General features: G+C 43.9%; 1 protein-coding gene across 35 annotated transcripts in view; it reads left to right on the top strand.

Annotated features, from left to right (window-relative positions):
* The window catches only part of DLG1 (discs large MAGUK scaffold protein 1), a 428,647-nt gene extending 418,150 nt beyond the window's left edge, over positions 1–10,497 (top strand). For all 35 annotated transcript variants that reach the window (XM_043523144.1, XM_037909596.2, XM_037909589.2 and 32 more), the window contains 2 exons: positions 5,397–5,488; positions 8,766–10,497. In XM_043523144.1, coding sequence (XP_043379079.1) covers positions 5,397–5,488; positions 8,766–8,872 — 199 coding nt within the window. In that variant the 3' untranslated portion in view covers positions 8,873–10,497. The remainder of the gene's footprint in view (positions 1–5,396; positions 5,489–8,765) is intronic.
* Positions 10,498–17,628: the final 7,131 nt, after the last annotated feature.

The following is a 17,628-nucleotide window of genomic DNA, read 5'->3' as shown; positions in this document are numbered from 1 at the left end:
TCTTCCCTTTGTCTTACAAATTTGCAGCCATGAAGTGATGGAGGCTTACAACATTGTGTGCCCTAATGTGAAGGGTGTGGAGTTGGTCCCAAGGGTTAGAAACAGTCCAGTTGGTAATGCATCAGTCCTAAAACCATCACAGAAGTACAGCAGGTTCCAATTGCACCATAAAAATAAACAAAAAGAAAGTCTACAAACCACCATCTGGAACTAAACAAAATCAATCTACCTTTCTGAAAAATGTATTGTCTTTGGACACTGGGGTAGTATCTGAGGCTGTTGAAGTACAAGGGGTGCATTTGAATGGTATCTGTGGGCCCAAATGGACAACTGGGGAAGGTATTGTATGGTGTGAGAGTTTATGGGTATAATATGTTCCAAATAGACACTTTTAAAAGGTGCTGAATGTTGTGGCATATAAAAAAGTCTGGGTTTTTTCTAAGGCAAAACAATTGTACTTTAGCAGGCTCAGAATAATTAACAAACATATATGTAAATAAAATCTAGCTGTTTTAATGGCAAGTAACAAATGATAGAATCATAGGACTGGAAGGGACCTTGAGAGGTCATCTAGTCCAGTCTCCTGCACTCATGGCAGGACTAAGTATTATCTAGACCATCCCTGACAGGTGTTTGTCTAACCCACTCTTAAAAATCTCCAATGATGGAGATTCCACAACTTCCCTAGGCAATTTATTCCAGTTCTTAAGCACCCTGACAAGTCAGGAAATTTTTCCTGATGTCCAACCTAAACCTCCGTTGCTGCAATTTAAGCCCACTGAATCTTGTGCTATCCTCAGCGATTAAGAAGAACAATTTTTTACACCCTGCCCCAGCCCAAAGTAAGCACCTCCAAACTCATAATTTTAAGGTCAGACAGGACCATCATGATCATGTAGTCTGACCTCCTGCACATTGCAGGCCACAGAACCTCTCCCACCCATACCTGAAAAAGACCCATGACCTCTGGCTGAGTTACTGAAGTCTTCAAATCATGGTTTAAAGACTTCAAGTTACAGAGAATTCACCATTTACACTAGTTTAAACCTGCAAGTGACCTGTGCTCCATGCTGCAGAGGAAGGTGAAAAACCCCGAGGGTCTCTGCCAATCTGACCCAGGGAAAAATTCCTCTTGATCCCAAATATGGTGATCTACCATAAAATGTTTTTTAAAAAGTGCTCCACAAAAAGTATAAAGCCAGAAGGGACACTGTGGCAACCATACTGGGAGGCACGGGAGTTTGGGTCTCTGTTGCAGGGCCAGTACCTCCCACCCCGTCACATGGAACGGGGGGGTGAGGTTGTGGTAGCCCCTCGGTTAAGTCAATATGACTGGACTCAGCTTCAGGCCTGTGTGATCCAATGGCTGGCACCACTAGGGCTCCCCTCATCTGCAGGGGAGTGTGGCCTAATGGCTGGAGTCAGTAGCATGCCCCGGGGGCGGCAGGGGAGTGCGGCCTACTGGCCAGAGTCAGTAGGACTCCCCTTGATGGCAGAGAAGCAAAGCCTAATGGCCAAAATTGATAGGACCCCCCTTGGTGGCAGGGAAGCAAGGCCCAATGGCCAAAGTCCATAGCAGCAGGGATTGACGGGAAACCCCCCCCCAAAAGGGAGGGGCAGCCAGGTTGGGGGACCCAAGCCCTCCGTTCTCCACCGGGTCCCAGCCCAGGGCCCTGGTAGTGGCGACGCAGTTCGCCACTAACTCGGCATGGAATCCACCTGCAACACGCCAACAGTTGCCAGGACCCTGGGTAGTCCCTCTTGGGACTGCTTCCTACCGTGACTCCTGTAGCTGAAGTCAGGGTGTCTTCGGGGTCTCGGGGTGCCTCAGGTGGCAGCTGCAATCTCCCTAGAGCGTCCACAGGTGCCTGGGCCTCAGCGTCTCCTGCTCCCTCAGTCCAGGTACCTGGCTGCTCCTCAGCTGGAGCCAGCAAGGTGCGTCCTTCCTTCTCAGTTGTCAGCCCAGACTGAGCTAGGCTGCTCCCTTTTATACTGCAGCAGCAGTTAGAGCATGCCCAGCAGAGTTGAGGGGGCGTGGTTTCTGCTGCTAAGAGCTCTGCTTGTTATGCATTTAATGGAGGAAATAGAAAAGATAAAGCAAGGGGAGTAATTAAGGTTATTAAACAGCACACTTACCTGGACCACACTAGTGGAAGAAGGAATTCATAATATTGGAAAAGAAAATTTGCAAGGCTAAAAGGTGCTGGACCTTGGGCACCACATAAAATTAGTAATTCAAGTGTGCCAATTATAATTGCTGTTCCTAGGTGGACAGGGAATCCTAAAGAATTAGTATATGTTAACAGTGTACAGTAGATAATGGGACCTATAAACAGCACTATTCCAGTATAAAAATAGCAACATAAGGAGATGAAATAAACACAGCCTGCTGTAAATAAATCAGGCACAGATGGCTCTTTGAGTGGTCAGCCTATATAAACCTGACCACAAGCGAAGGAGGTTGCACCTGACTAGTCATTAAAAAGAGAGTGAAGGAGGTGGTACAGCTCGGGTACACAGTATGTGCTCTGGGAGACCACAGCTTCTCAGGGGGGACAGCACCGTGCCCGGGGAGGCTGGATAGGTTTTGTCTAAACCTCACTTCTCTGACTCAGATGGGAACCCATGCCCTATGACCTAGTGTGCAGATGAAGGAGAACGTGACAAAGGATGTGACAGACAACACTGACTTGGAGTCACCGGTGACCAATCTCTTTGCACTTGTACCTCCCTTGTCCATTAACACCACTGTCGTCAGATGTTTGGATACGTGTGTGTTCCCTCTGTATGTCGTCCCAGCTCTGCGCAGACAGCTGACACAGCAGACATTGAGCGAACCGCGCAATGACCAGAAGATCCATTAAGGTTCAAAGGGAGCTAGCCAGGTTTATTGTCAACGAAGCACAGTCCTAACTCCCCAGATCAATGTCTACAGTTATACTAACACATGTATGCCTGTGACAATGGATGCAGCTCAGTGAATGGCAGGACTTTCCATTTCCCACTCAGCTGGCCAAAGACACCCTCTCTGAGATACATCTTTATACACCAACACAAACAAGTTACGTATTGCCTCTGATGTATCAGGGTGTCGCCCTCTGACATATTAGAGCACTACCCATTGCCTTGTACGTGTTGGTTCGATCAAATCATCTCTATTCATCATGCTGTCATCCTGACCTTATCCTTAAGATGGGTCAGCATGTTCCTGTTATCTTTGGGGAATGTGTTTGGTATAGAGATGTTCTGGTAACACCTTTCTGGAATATGTTTGCATATATATTCTTGTGCCTAGCACCTCTTAGGAATGTGTGTTTCTGTAGTATCAGCCCTGTTCTTGCCAGATTCTGTGAGCAGGGCCTGCCTCTTGCTCACAACTTAACTTTGCTTTATATCAGCAAAATTTTGACTACTTTAGCCCAGGCCTCAGGCCTCATACCAGGCCTCTGATACGTAAGTTTGTTTCAGGCCCTCTTCCTACTACAACCACTAGTTTGGTGCAAAGGAAACTCAAGCAATTGGGCCTATTGCCCAACTAATAGCCAAGCAACAAGCAATTAGAAATAATATTGTTTGGACAGAGAAAACACTGTGGTGGGCTATACTAGAGGAAGTGAGTTTGCACCTCCTGGTTTGTACTTTAAGCTCAATATTAATGGTGATTCAAATAATAGCTGCCACAGTGGTCCTTGGAAATGTGCTGCTGGGCAATAAATATATGTACAATGTGTAATGCAAAATAAATATATAATGTGTAATGCAAATAAAACAAATGCTAATATAAAAAGAAAGACAGAAGCAGAGGAATGTAGCTGAGGCCTGGCCCGATGTGAGTAATTAACACATAGAGAGTGGCCTCATTTTCTGGAAGATAGAATTAGGGATGTAAATGAATCATCAGGTTGAAAACAAAATGTTTGTGCTAAATAAGATAGGTCACTAGGTTAAGACAACAAAATGTCTAAGCCAACTAAGATAAGAGGGAGAACACCCAAGGAACTAATTACTATGAACTAGATAACAAGAGACAAATGTAAAGGAATGTAAAGATGAGGTAAAAATGAATTTGAAGTATGGACAGTGCGTGGACAGTGTGTGCCCAGGAATTGGTTCCTGCAAAGTAACCAAGCCAATCCAAAAATGAGTAATGCAATGTATAGTAAATGCAATGAGAAATATAATGTACATAAATGGAGAGGGTTTCTGTGTAACTTTGGAGCTGTGATACACCCTGCATCCATCCCCACTGCGTTTGAGTCTGATCAACTTAGTATAGCACTGCTGTATGCCAAATAAAAATACCTGAGTGATGAAAGCTGGAGTCGAACTGAGTTCTTAGGAAGCCAAGTAAAAAAGGGCTTGAAAAAAATCCCAACATTAGCACTCAACTGACCTAAAGAGTTTTGGTTCCCAGAACTTCTGAGACTGTCAGTCCATCCTCCTGTTAGGATCTATCTCTTCTCAGCTCTCCTTACTTGGAAGGAAGCTAAATCAGATATCCCAATCCATACCCACTTCACCTCATGGCCTGGTGTTTGGATGAGCATCAGAACTCTCTTGCTCAACAGCCATCCAAGCCATTCTTACTCAAAGTTGAAAAGATTAAACTAGGAGCTGCTACCAACCTAAATGGAAACATTTTTCTGCTTGGGCTCAACATCATCAGTCTTCCTCACACTCTGCTGATATCCCAGTCATTTTAGATTATCTCCTGTTATTAAAATAACACGGGTCTCTTCATTAGCTCACTACGGGTACATCTTGAAACAGTCAGTGCCTTTCTTCCTCCAGTAGACAGGTGCTCCATTTTCACTCATTCACCCTACAATGGTTAGATTAATGACGGGCCTAATCAGGACCTTTCCACCGATTCTCAAGCCTGTACCTCAATGGGACATCTATCTTGTCCTGTCACTGATCACCACACCTCCATTTGAATCTTTGGCATCATGCTTTATGCCCTCTCTCTGGAGCACGAAGCAAGCCACTGCACATATGTGTAAAATGGACATTGCTTGTTAGAATTTCCAGACTCAAGACGCATGGTGCACGTGCGTTAGCCACATGTGGAATACAGACAAGGGCCATGCATCTCGAAGAACTTCCAGTTACAGGCAGGTAATCTCTAATTTTATATTGAGGTTGCTTAGTGGGTTTCAGTGTTAACCCCAGCGTCTTTTCCAGATGCCAAGAAATGGAAGACCAGTCTACAGCACTCCCACTATCGCCCTTTACTTAAGTATCCCTTCAAGAGTTTAATAAATCTCAGATTCATGAACAGAATGGGCTAGTTTTTTTCTAGGATTCGTATTCAGAGGGCAGTTTAATAACCTTATTTCAAAAGAATCAGCAGTATTTGGTAACTGCGTATTATTTTATAATGTATTTCATCTCAGGGAAATGAACAAACGTTTAACAGAGGAGCAAGCCAGGAAGACCTTTGAGAGAGCCATGAAACTGGAGCAAGAATTTACTGAACATTTCACAGGTTTGTATCCCTCATTACAGTTCCCTTCAAAGCGTGGAATTGTGTTCTCAGGACCATAAGAATTGTCACAACTGTCTGAGCCCATATACTTCAGTTATATATCTTGTCTCCAATACTGGCCTATGATGAACGTTTTAGAACATGTAAAACCATCATAATGCACTGCAACTGTTCATTAAATATTTGTATCAATTCACTGTTTAACATTGAGACGAAATTTCTTCTTTACTTAAGCTGGTGCCAGTTTATACTTTAGAGCATGAGAACTTTTCGCTTTTTGCTAGCTGTTGAAACTAGAAACGTTAGTCTTATTTATATATTAAAAGTCTGGAAACTTTTAACATAAAGATCACCAACTGGTGTCTCATGCCTTTCCAGAATGTGAAGGGTGGCTAAACTTCTGAAAACCAGAAAATTAAGAGTTACAGTAATGCAAACTTAAACTTCTGAGAACAAGGAAATACAGAGTTAAGGTACACACTAAGGCAGCCCTAACTCTGCCCCCATGGAGCAGGCAATAGCCATTGGGGATTATCTACATTCACTCCAGCTGTGTTCTCTGATAGATTTAGCTGTCTTGAATGGTAGAGGGATTAGCTGGAACAGCTTTGCAGAGCTGTGATTGTGACATGAGGTGGTCTGGGGCAGCCTTGCCCTTCTCCGTGCCCTCTCCCCTGTGTGTGATCAAAGAAAATTGCTGCAAGTGTACCTTGAGGGATCCCTTATGCCTCAAGTCAGTGCCTAGTTCTCTCGGTTGTGTCAGTAGCAGTCCATAGGGGTGGTCTTGCTATAGGATTATCATCAGTGAGGTGGGATATGAGAGTGGTCTGTGGATTTAACAAAAGGTAAGTGAAAGTTTAATGAAAAGGAGAACTTGTGGCACCTTAGAGACTAACAGATTTATTTGAGCACAAGCTTTCATGAGCTACAGCTCACTTCACGAAAGCTTGTGCTCAAATAAATTTGTTAGTCTCTAAGGTGCCACAAGTCCTCCTTTTCTTTTTGCAGATACAGACTAATGGCTGCTACTCTGATACCTGAAAGTTTAATGTTAAATGGAACCCTATGTATAAGGATGAAGGGGGCTTGATAAAAGAGAATGAAGGGGGCTTGGTAAAAGAGAATGAAGGGTTTGTAAAATTTAGCAAGTGGGGGTTGTTTCTATGGAACAGACTCTATTTGAGCCTAAGCCAAGAGTAGGTAGCTTCTGTTCAGTACATCTTACCTAAACATAAGAAAAAAGTTTTGTGTCAGTAAAGATAAAGTGTTAGACACTGCCCTACAATGATCATGTGCCCTATTCCCTGAGTGCTCTGCACTATCTGAAAACATGGAATGCTAGCATGTGTGTTAAAGCTGACCTGGGGCATCACTCAAAGAGGTTAAGCTGGCATGTATCTTAACTCTGAATTCCTAGTTTTCAGAAGTTTTAAGTTTGTAATACCTTAACTCTTCCCTAGTTTTCAGAGGTATATATTTAGCCACTCTCCACATTCTAAAGGCGCACAAGGCAGCACTGGACAACTTTAAAGTTTTGGGACATTTAATTCCCTTGGTTTTAAAAGAAATAATTTCTCAGCACCCCATCTGCAATAGCCCAGCTTTTCTCCTTCAATACCTGGGGCTCTTTGGCAATGATTGCCCTGGCCACAAAACACACTGGCTGCATGTTGGTCTCCTCACTGCCTCTGCCTTGTCTCCTGTCTAGCACAGCCTGATTGCCTCTTCTCAACAATCCTCCCTATAGAGAGGCAAGCTTCAGCGAAGGACCAACATGTTGAGGGGCTGGGGAGATTCTGATTGGTACTTTGGGGCACTATTGCAGTATTGATAATTATACCGGTAGCTAGTAGAGCTCTTGTAATTCACCTTTATCTAATAATACTACCTAGCGTGTACAATGTGTAGTGTACATGATCATGCAAGTATCAGAAATAATTTTAAACTACTATGGTTCCTATAACACCATATCGACAGGGGATGCTCTGAATAGTGACTATTGATAAAATATTTTGCCAAGTAGCAGAAATAAGGATGTTTGGTAGTGGTATGATGTAGAATGCATGTATGTGTGTTTACAAAGAAGGCATAAATTTTTAATTGTAAAATGAATAAGAATCTTCTAAGAGGTTTGACAGGTAAATTGAATTAGAACAGCCATTAAAGAAGCTTTGTTACCATTGAATGTAAAATAAAATGCTGTCACAGATTTTAAATGTTTTAGGAGTTAGGAAGCTGAGTAAGAGGCAACTGTAAGCATGTAATGAGAGCTCAGTAATCGTACTAGTGTGGTGTATATTAACACAAACACAGGAATACAGTGTCCTGCCCCAAACAGCAGCATTATACATTTTTTTCCTGTTGAACTCTATTAAGTGGATTCTCAGCCTGGAGGTGAAGACCCCAGTTAAGACGAAGCTGCAGTCAAGATTTTTGTGATTTGGATCCAAAGGGTTGCAAGAACCCTAGTCCTGATTCATATCAGACCATACTTTAATCTGATTTGGGTCAGAACACACCCCACCTCGATCCATTTATAGTGCTTCTCTAGCCTCAGTGTTAATATATACAATCTGTATGGTCTGAGTGTAGATTGTAACTTTATTAACTGTTTCTAAAGTAAGTCTCAGATGTAGAGGATTAGAGAAATGCATGTGTTAGCCCCTTCCTTCCATCCCAAATCATGGACACTGCTAGCAACCAGAATCTACCAGATGACCTATTTTTCATGTCCTGATTCGTGATCCAGATGACCAGTTCCTAAATCTACATTACATGGAAGCCCACACCACCATTTCACTTGCTACAAGTCTTAATGATTTATTTGTCTGGATTAGGATTATTAACTAGCCCTGCTCTTTTACCCTCCTGTCCTGGATACTTGCACAAAAGTTGGGACTAGAAGAAAACGAAAAAAGAAAATCAGAAAACAACAAATCACTCCCAAACCAACCCTTGGAGGTATCTGAGGAAGGCAAAACAAAAAACAAAAAAACAAAAAAAAACCAGCTGCACATGCCAATCTACAGTGTGGGAAAATTCCTTCTTGACCCCAGGACGCTATACACTGTACACTGGCCAGTTCAAAGGCCTTGGGGAAGCTCTACACCCCTGAACAGTCACGCACCTTTAGCTCACAATAAACCACTATCCCAGTGTTGTCTGTTACTTCTCCAGTCTGGTTAAATCCCCACCCTGGGAAGGGGGCTGAGAATGTTTGCACGCAAGGTGAAAGCTAGTAAAAAATGCTTGCTCACTGTAATACTGTGTTTTGCAGCTATTGTCCAAGGAGACACACTGGAAGAGATATACAACCAGGTGAAGCAGATCATAGAAGAACAGTCTGGGCCTTACATCTGGGTACCAGCAAAGGAAAAATTATGAAAATTGAGAGATTTTTGGTTTTCATTTTCTAACCGACATCACCTACTCATTGACAACTTGTAACCCTTTTCAGTTGAGCCTGCCTCTAGCTCTTTCCAGTGTGGGTCACACACTAAACATCACATTCTGCAGTTCCCATATTTTTTTTACATTTGGTGTCTCTTTTAGTTTGAATAATTTGTGTTATTGTGCGGTAGCGTTCATTTGACATTTTTCAAACATGAAGGTCAAATGGCCTGACCAGCTATTAAGATGGGGTGGGGAATTGTATGGTAAAATCCTTAATGTTTAAGGGAAAGTAAGTTTCAGAGATTTTCAGAAAAGATTTACATACATTCTTTTAAAATTTCATCACATATGAAAGAAAAGGCATTTTACCCAATGATGTAAATCGTGAGCAACTTTGCACGCTTTAATTATAATAGCATGGGTTGGTCAAGGCATTTAATTTCAAGTTTTAGTTTGTGGTTGACTTTCTGTTGTCACAGCAAATATTTTTCTTTATAGGCAGTTAATGTAACTTTTGTTTAATTTACAAATTAATGTATTCATTAACTTCCATTAATTCGCAAGGGATATTCATTTTCAAAATTTCATAATGATATTCTTATAGTCTATTTTTATTCATTTTTTGCATATACAGTTGCTAAGGATAAAGATATTTAATGTTTTTAATCTTACTCATGCAACACTATTTACAGTATCTTACAAAAGTTCACTCTTTTCTGAGTCGAAAACATGTTTAGGTGCTAGGGAAGCTTATATTTTACAAATGAATAGCAAATTTTCTTTGGCAACAAAACAGAAAACACTTGCAGTGATGGATGATCATTAAGGCGATAAGAAAAGAATCAGATTTGTAGTTTAAAATAGTGTCTCTCCTTAGGGGTGTCAGATTTAAATGAATATTTTACTCACAATAATTGCCTATTTTGTTATAAAACTTTCTTTAACTATAAACTTGTACCTATGGGAATTATTTTCTTTACATAGTTGCACACACATATATATAAAATATATATATTTTTCTTTTCCCACCTACTCCTAGCTTTTTTTGTTTGTTTGTTTTGAGAATAAATATAAATTAGAATTTATCTTCCTTAATCATGTGAAATGAAATGGGGTATGGTGGCTGGGTAAAACATCTGTGGGATATTAGCTACAAGAAAAAAATATGGGCAAGTTCTCCTCTTTTCTACAAACAATTTCAGATGTTTGGTTTTGGGATTTTTTTCTTTTCCATGTGATGTGCATGTTTTAACCAATGGGAGATTTCAGAGTTAACAGTCAGTTTTCATGTACATCTCAGATTGCATCTGTGTCATATCTTCCATGGTGGCCCTGCACTGGAGAGACACAGGCCTCTGAGCTGAGCAATTATAAATATATTTCTGCAAAATATAGAACTAGCATCAGTAGTGAAAAATACTCCAGTTCTTAATAACATTGTTTGGTACTTGCTCATGGTTCTTTTGGAGTCAATTGTTTATTAAAAAAAGATGTGCTCCTGACAGCCTCATTGCAGTTTCTCAACCAAATTACCTATGGTTTAAAAAAAACTATCAATATTATTCATTCCATTTGTCAGAAAGAGGAGAACAGCTAATAAAGTTTATTGTACAACATATTTTTGTGTGTCTTTAATTAGATAATCTGAAATACAGGTGATGTAGAATTAAGAAATTAAGCTTGCAAACAATAAATTGGCAGGAACAGTAAATAATGAGCAACTGTGTGATAGAGGAGCATTGAAAAACTAATATGTGGGCCAAAGAAGTTCAGTGTAGTTAAATTAAATGCAGGTTAGATCTTGGGGCAAGGAGTTAAAAGTAATAAGCATGTGTGAGAAAACAAAGTACTGCAAAATATTGGTAGATTGGGAATCCTGTAAATGTACAGCCTAATGTGCAGTGATTGTGAAAAAATCCATCTTGGCTGTATACTGGATTAGTAAAGAGAGTGCAATCTTGCTGTATTTTTATGGGTTTCTCTGCCTGTTGCTGGAATTATAAAGTGTTCTGAGATTGTCATCAGATACTAACTAGCATGAATCAAAATTAAAGCCTTCTAGCTAAAGCTCTGAAAGCACCAGTGGCCTAAATTTTAAGAAATAACAAGTGATTTGGGGTACACAACTTGAAACGCGTTAAAAGGATGTGACTTTTAGATGCTCAGTAATTTCTGAAAATCAGGCTACTTTAAGGTATCTCAGTTTGGGTACCTAAAAATTGAGACCCCTCAAAATCACTAGTCACTTTTGGAGGTGTCACTTAGTGAGGCTTTTAGATGGTACGTTTTTCTTACAAAAGAAAAAAGCTTTTGTCTCTTACTGCCTTTTCTTTATTGTTTTTTTAAATGTTTTTGTGCTTCCTTTTTACCCATCAGGAGTGGCATGTGTTCTCTTCCTTGTTTTTGCTGGAGGAGTTTTGGCAAGATGGAAGAACTAGCGATGGAGGTCTCTCCACTTTCATTTGAAAGGATAGGGGTGTTTAATTCAATTTCATGGAGCTTCTCTCCCGTTTGTTTGTCAGGTGTTAATTGTTTTAAACAAGCAAGAGCTAATCCCTTTCCCTCTCATAGAATCATAGAATATCAGGGTTGGAAGGGACCTCAGGAGGTCATCTAGTCCAACCCCCTGCTCAAAGCAGGACCAATCCCCAATTAAATCATCCCAGCCAGGGCTTTGTCAAGCCTGACCTTAAAAACTTCTAAGGAAGGAGATTCTACCACCTCCCTAGGTAACGCATTCCAGTGTTTCACCACCCTCCTAGTGAAAAAGTTTTTCCTAATATCCAACCTAAACCTCCCCCACTGCAACTTGAGACCATTACTCCTTGTCCTGTCCTCTTCTACCACTGAGAATAGTCTAGAACCATCCTCTCAATTGTTCAGGTCTCTTCTTCTTTGAGTGCTTGCTCATATCCATTCCACGTTAGATGCACATGCGCTGCATGCACAGTCACCAGCGAATTTTTCCCTCCGTAGTATCCAGGGGGCCAGCTCTAGCGCCCTTTAGTGCCATGTGCTTATAAGGGGCCCAGCTGGCTCCGACCATCTCAGTTCCTTCTTACAACCCGTGACAGTCGCTGGAACAGCTCCTCTTACTTTGGCAAACTCTTCGGCTACGTCTGCACTGCACACCTTACGACGGTGCAGCTATGCCACTGCAGCTGCACTGTTGTATGGTGCGCTGTATGGCCCCTATCGCCGGGAGAGAGCTCTCCCGGCAACAAAATAAAACTACCTCTGAGGGGCCGTAGCTTCATCACCGGGAGCACGGGTCCCGCCAACGAAGTGCTGTTCACACCAACACTTTTCGTCACTAACACTTTTGTCATTCATACCCCTGAGCGACAAAAGTTTTAGCGAGGAAAGTGCCAGTGTAGACAAACCCTTACTCGGTGGTCTTAGTTTAGTCCTTTTCCCTTGTTTCCCTATCCCAGTTCTTTAATTTTTTGGTTTGGACTGTTGTAGATTAGTTGTATATAGTTAGTTGGCGCTTTTCGCACTGTTAGCAGAGTTTTTTGTCCACTCCCAGTGCCGGGGCATGCCTTGGTCCCTGGGTCTCAAGCCCTGTACCTCCTGCAGCAAATCCATGCCTAAGAGTGTCCTGCTCTCCTGTTGTCTTATGTGTCTCATATCAGGGACTGCTGCCAGATCTGTCAGGATTTCGAGCCCCATACAAAGAAGGATAGGGAGGACAGGTTGACGTTCCACCTGATGGAGGTGGCGCTCCATCCCTCATTGGAGCTGAGGTGGTCTGATTCTGCATCCAGTACCTCATCATCAGTGAGGAGTCCTCCTCCCATCATGAGAGATTCTCGGCACGATTCTCCTTGACCAGTGCCAAAGAAAAATCATAAGAAGCAGCGGACCGAGAAGGGATGTTCCCCGACTCTGAAGAGAGTCTAGCCCAGGGAGCCCAGTGGAGTGTGGTCAGAGTTTGGCCACTCTTCTGCATCCGCACTGAGTGTGACACTGTCACCTCAGCCTCATAGGCAGGTTCCTTTGACTCTGGTCCCTTGGCACCAGAGGTGAGTCATTGAATTGTAGCTCCCTTGCTGGACAGTGGTTGTTGATGGGTTGTTTGACACCCCGCCTGGGCGTTGGTTACTTTCCTTGCTGTTGCCTCTGGGGAGCTACTCTCTGGCTGATTCCCCAACTTACAGCATGTTTTAGTGACACCCATACAACACAGTTCTCATAACTTCATATGCATCAATGATATACATGTATGGATAGAGAAATGACCTTCAGCAGATCATAACCTTTCCCCTGATATCTTACGAGGCATGCTTTGTATGCTTAATATCACAGTTATATGCAGATGAGGAATATGGGGGTTAAAAGACGCTCCCCCAAGGTATAGTATGTCACAGGGTCATTTGATCACACTCTCTAAGTATCTACATGTAGAACATAAATTTGATAGTAGAGGGTTCTTCAGTCTAGCAAACAAAGGTATAACAAGATCCAATGGCTGAAAGTTGAGGCTAGATAAATTCGGACTAGAAACAAGCCAAAGATTATTAACAGTGAGGGTAATTAAGCATTGGAAAAACTCACCAAGGGTTATGGTGGATTCTCCATCACTGGAAATCCTTAAATAAAGATAGGTATGCTCTAGTTCTGCCACAGCTATTGACTTGAGGTAGGAATTAATTCAGGGAATTCCTACGGCCTACGTTTTGCAGGAGGTTAGATTAGATTATCACAAAGGCACCTTCTGGCCATAATATCTATGAATCCATAATGCTTCAGCATGGTGTTGAGTTGTACTATGCTACTATAGGGTGTTGTGGGTCACATGAGACAAAACACAGGCCCTGCCTACTTCTGATCAAAACTCCTATTGCACTGTTCACAAGAGAAAGGGTATTAATCCCAGTACTCTGTTCAAATTCCAACACAAGTAACTACATTCTGCTCAACTAAATTCCTCTCTGTAATTCAGATGAAAACATTGTTTCTGTCCTCTCCTCAAAGCAGTTACATACTGTTGCTGGCATAAAACGGCTGTGCTATCAGTCCCAAGCATGGCTGCATTTCAGTGTCTGGCAATCCTAATGAAAATGTGCTATATAATTTAACACATGCCATGTGTCGGGCCCTACCAAATTCACGGCCATGAAAAACACGTGAAATCTGGTCTTTTGTGTGCTTTCATAGAATCATAGAATATCAGGGTTGGAAGGGACCTCAGGAGGTCATCTAGTTCAACCCCCTGCTCAAAGCAGGACCAAGTCCCAGTTAAATCATCCCAGCCAGGGCTTTGTCAAGCCCGACCTTAAAAACTTCCAAGGAAGGAGATTCTACCATCTCCCTAGGTAACGCATTCCAGTGTTTCACCACCCTCCTAGTGAAAAAGGTTTTCCTAATATCTAACCTAAACCTCCCCCACTGCAACTTGAGACCATTACTCCTTGTCCTGTCCTCTTCTACCACTGAGAATAGTCTAGAACCATCCTCTCTGGAACCACCTCTCAGGTAGTTGAAAGCAGCTATCAAATCCCCCCTCATTCTTCTCTTCCGCAGACTAAACAATCCCAGTTCCCTCAGCCTCTCCTCATAAGTCATGTGTTCCAGACCCCTAATCATTTTTGTTGCCCTTCGCTGGACTCTCTCCAATTTATCCACATCCTTCTTGTAGTGCGGGGCCCAAAACTGGACACAGTACTCCAGATGAGGCCTCACCAATGTCGAATAGAGGGGAACGATCACGTCCCTCGATCTGCTCGCTATGCCCCTACTTATACATCCCAAAATGCCATTGGCCTTCTTGGCAACAAGGGCACACTGCTGACTCATATCCAGCTTCTCGTCCACTGTCACCCCTAGGTCCTTTTCCGCAGAACTGCTGCCTAGCCATTCGTTCCCTAGTCTGTAGCTGTGCATTGGGTTCTTCCGTCCTAAGTGCAGGACCCTGCACTTATCCTTATTGAACCTCATCAGGTTTCTTTTGGCCCAATCCTCCAATTTGTCTAGGTTCCTCTGTATCCTATCCCTGCCCTCCAGCGTATCTACCACTCCTCCCAGTTTAGTATCATCCGCAAATTTGCTGAGAGTGCAATCCACACCATCCTCCAGATCATTTATGAAGATATTGAACAAAACCGGCCCCAGGACCGACCCCTGGGGCACTCCACTTGACACCGGCTGCCAACTAGACATGGAGCCATTGATCACTACCCGTTGAGCCCGACAATCTAGCCAACTTTCTACCCACCTTATAGTGCATTCATCCAGCCCATACTTCTTTAACTTGCTGACAAGAATACTGTGGGAGACCGTGTCAAAAGCTTTGCTAAAGTCAAGAAACAATACATCCACTGCTTTCCCTTCATCCACAGAATCAGTAATCTCATCATAGAAGGCGATTGGATTAGTCAGGCATGACCTTCCCTTGGTGAATCCATGCTGACTGTTCCTGATCACTTTCCTCTCGTGTAAGTGCTTCAGGATTGATTCCTTGAGGCCCTGCTCCATGATTTTTCCGGGGACTGAGGTGAGGCTGACTGGCCTGTAGTTCCCAGGATCCTCCTTCTTCCCTTTTTTAAAGATGGGCACTACATTAGCCTTTTTCCAGTCATCCGGGACTTCCCCCGTTCGCCACGAGTTTTCAAAGATAATGGCCAATGGCTCTGCAATCGCATCCGCCAATTCCTTTAGCACTCTCGGATGCAACTCGTCCGGCCCCATGGACTTGTGCACGTCCAGCTTTTCTAAATAGTCCCTAACCACCTCTTTCTCCACAGAGGGCTGGCCATCTACTCCCCATGCTGTGATGCCCAGCGCAGCAGTCTGGGAGCTGACCTTGTTAGTGAAGACAGAGGCAAAAAAAGCATTGAGTACGTTAGCTTTTTCCACATCCTCTGTCACTAGGTTGCCTCCCTCATTCAGTAAGGGGCCCACACTTTCCTTGGCTTTCTTCTTGTTGCCAACATACCTGAAGAAACCCTTCTTGTTACTCTTGACATCTCTTGCTAGCTGCAGCTCCAGGTGTGATTTGGCCCTCCTGATTTCATTCCTGCATGCCCGAGCTATATTTTTATACTCTTCCCTGGTCATATGTCCAACCTTCCACTTCTTGTAAGCTTCTTTTTTATGTTTAAGATCCGCTAGGATTTCACCATTAAGCCAAGCTGGTCGCCTGCCATATTTACTATTCTTTCGACTCATCGGGATGGTTTGTCCCTGTAACCTCAACAGGGATTCCTTGAAATACAGCCAGCTCTCCTGGACTCCTTTCCCCTTCATGTTAGTCCCCCAGGGGATCCTACCCATCCGCTCCCTGAGGGAGTCGAAGTCTGCTTTCCTGAAGTCCAGGGTCCGTATACCCTATACTAAACAGATTTCACAGGGGAGACCAGCGTTTCTCAAACTGGGGGCCCTGACCCAAAAGGCGGTCGCAGGGGGGTCATAGGGTTATTTTAGGGCAGTTGTGGTATTGCCACCCTGACTTCTGTGTTGCCCTCAGAGCGGGGTGGCCAGAGAGCGGCGGCTGTTGGACAGGCACCCAGCTCTGAAGGCAGCAGCCCACCAGCAGCAGCCGCAAAGATGTAAGAGTGGCAATACCAGACCATGCCTCACTTATTTCTGTGCTGCTGCCTTCAGAGCTGGGCGGCCAGAGAGCGGCAGCTGCTGGCCAAGGGCCCAGCTCTGCAGGAAGAAGCGCAGAAGGAAGGGGGGCAACACCACACCAGGCCATCCTTAGTTCTGCGCTGCTTCTGGTGGTGACGCTGCCTTCAGAGCTGAGCTCCCAGTCAGCAGCCGCCGCTCTCTGGCCGCCCAGCTCTGAAGGTAGCGCTGCCGTCAGCAGCAGCACGGAAGTGAGGGTGGCAGTACCGCAACCCCCCCTGCAATCACCCTGCGACTCCCCCACAACTCCTTTTTGGGTCAGGACCCCGACAATTACAACACCGTGAAATTTCAGATTTAAATAGCTGAAATCATGAAATTTATTTTTAAAATCCTATGACCATGAAATTGACAAAATGGACCATGAATTTGGTAGGGCCCTAGCCATATGGCCTGAAGTCCTGTAAAGTAGGGAGCTCACTACTGACATCTATTGGTGAATAGAGAGAAGAGCGATCAAGAGCTGCTTGAGAACTCCATATGAAAGTGAGCTCTCTGCCAGCATCTGCTGATGAGCAAGAGAATATGACCTAATGAGGCTTTATTTGCATTGTGAAAGTTTGGGACCTTTTGGTTATAATACAGTTGTGTTTTGGGGGGAGGCATGAAATACTGTTGTCCCTATTGTGAAATGAAAGGACAAGAGACCGACATCAAATGTACCTGGGGCGGGGCAGGGGGTCAACCTGACTAAAGTCTGCAATCAGGTAAGGGAGCCTGGACAGGACTGGAGACAGGTGCCACCAGAGCTGACCTGTGTTCCCTGTAAGCTGTGCACATGGCCTGCCACACAGGAGAGATTTACGTGCCACCCAGCTGAGAGCAGAGCGGGCACAGGCACAGTCCCCATCGTGTGTTCAGGTGCCCCTCCCCCCACGTTGCTCCATCCTGCAGCTGCTCCCAGGACCTTCCTGCTGGCTGTGCAGAGTGGGGCGGGGTGGGGGGGGAGGGAGTTGAGGTTAGGGTATTCCCCTCCCCCCACCCGGTACCCATCTCCGCAGGGCAGAGGGGACAGCCTGGCTTAGGAGGACTGGGAGCTGCTGCAGTCAGAATGGTGAGTGTCTGAGTGCCTTTCTTAAAGAGACAGTGCACCATTGCGGAGATTTCCCCAGCAGCCA

The sequence above is a fragment of the Chelonia mydas genome, chromosome 9, assembly GCF_015237465.2.
Source record: "Chelonia mydas isolate rCheMyd1 chromosome 9, rCheMyd1.pri.v2, whole genome shotgun sequence".
Lineage (NCBI taxonomy): Eukaryota > Metazoa > Chordata > Testudines > Cheloniidae > Chelonia > Chelonia mydas.
The sequence above is the reverse complement of the archived record's forward strand: the minus strand, read 5'-3'. Positions and strand labels throughout refer to the sequence as shown.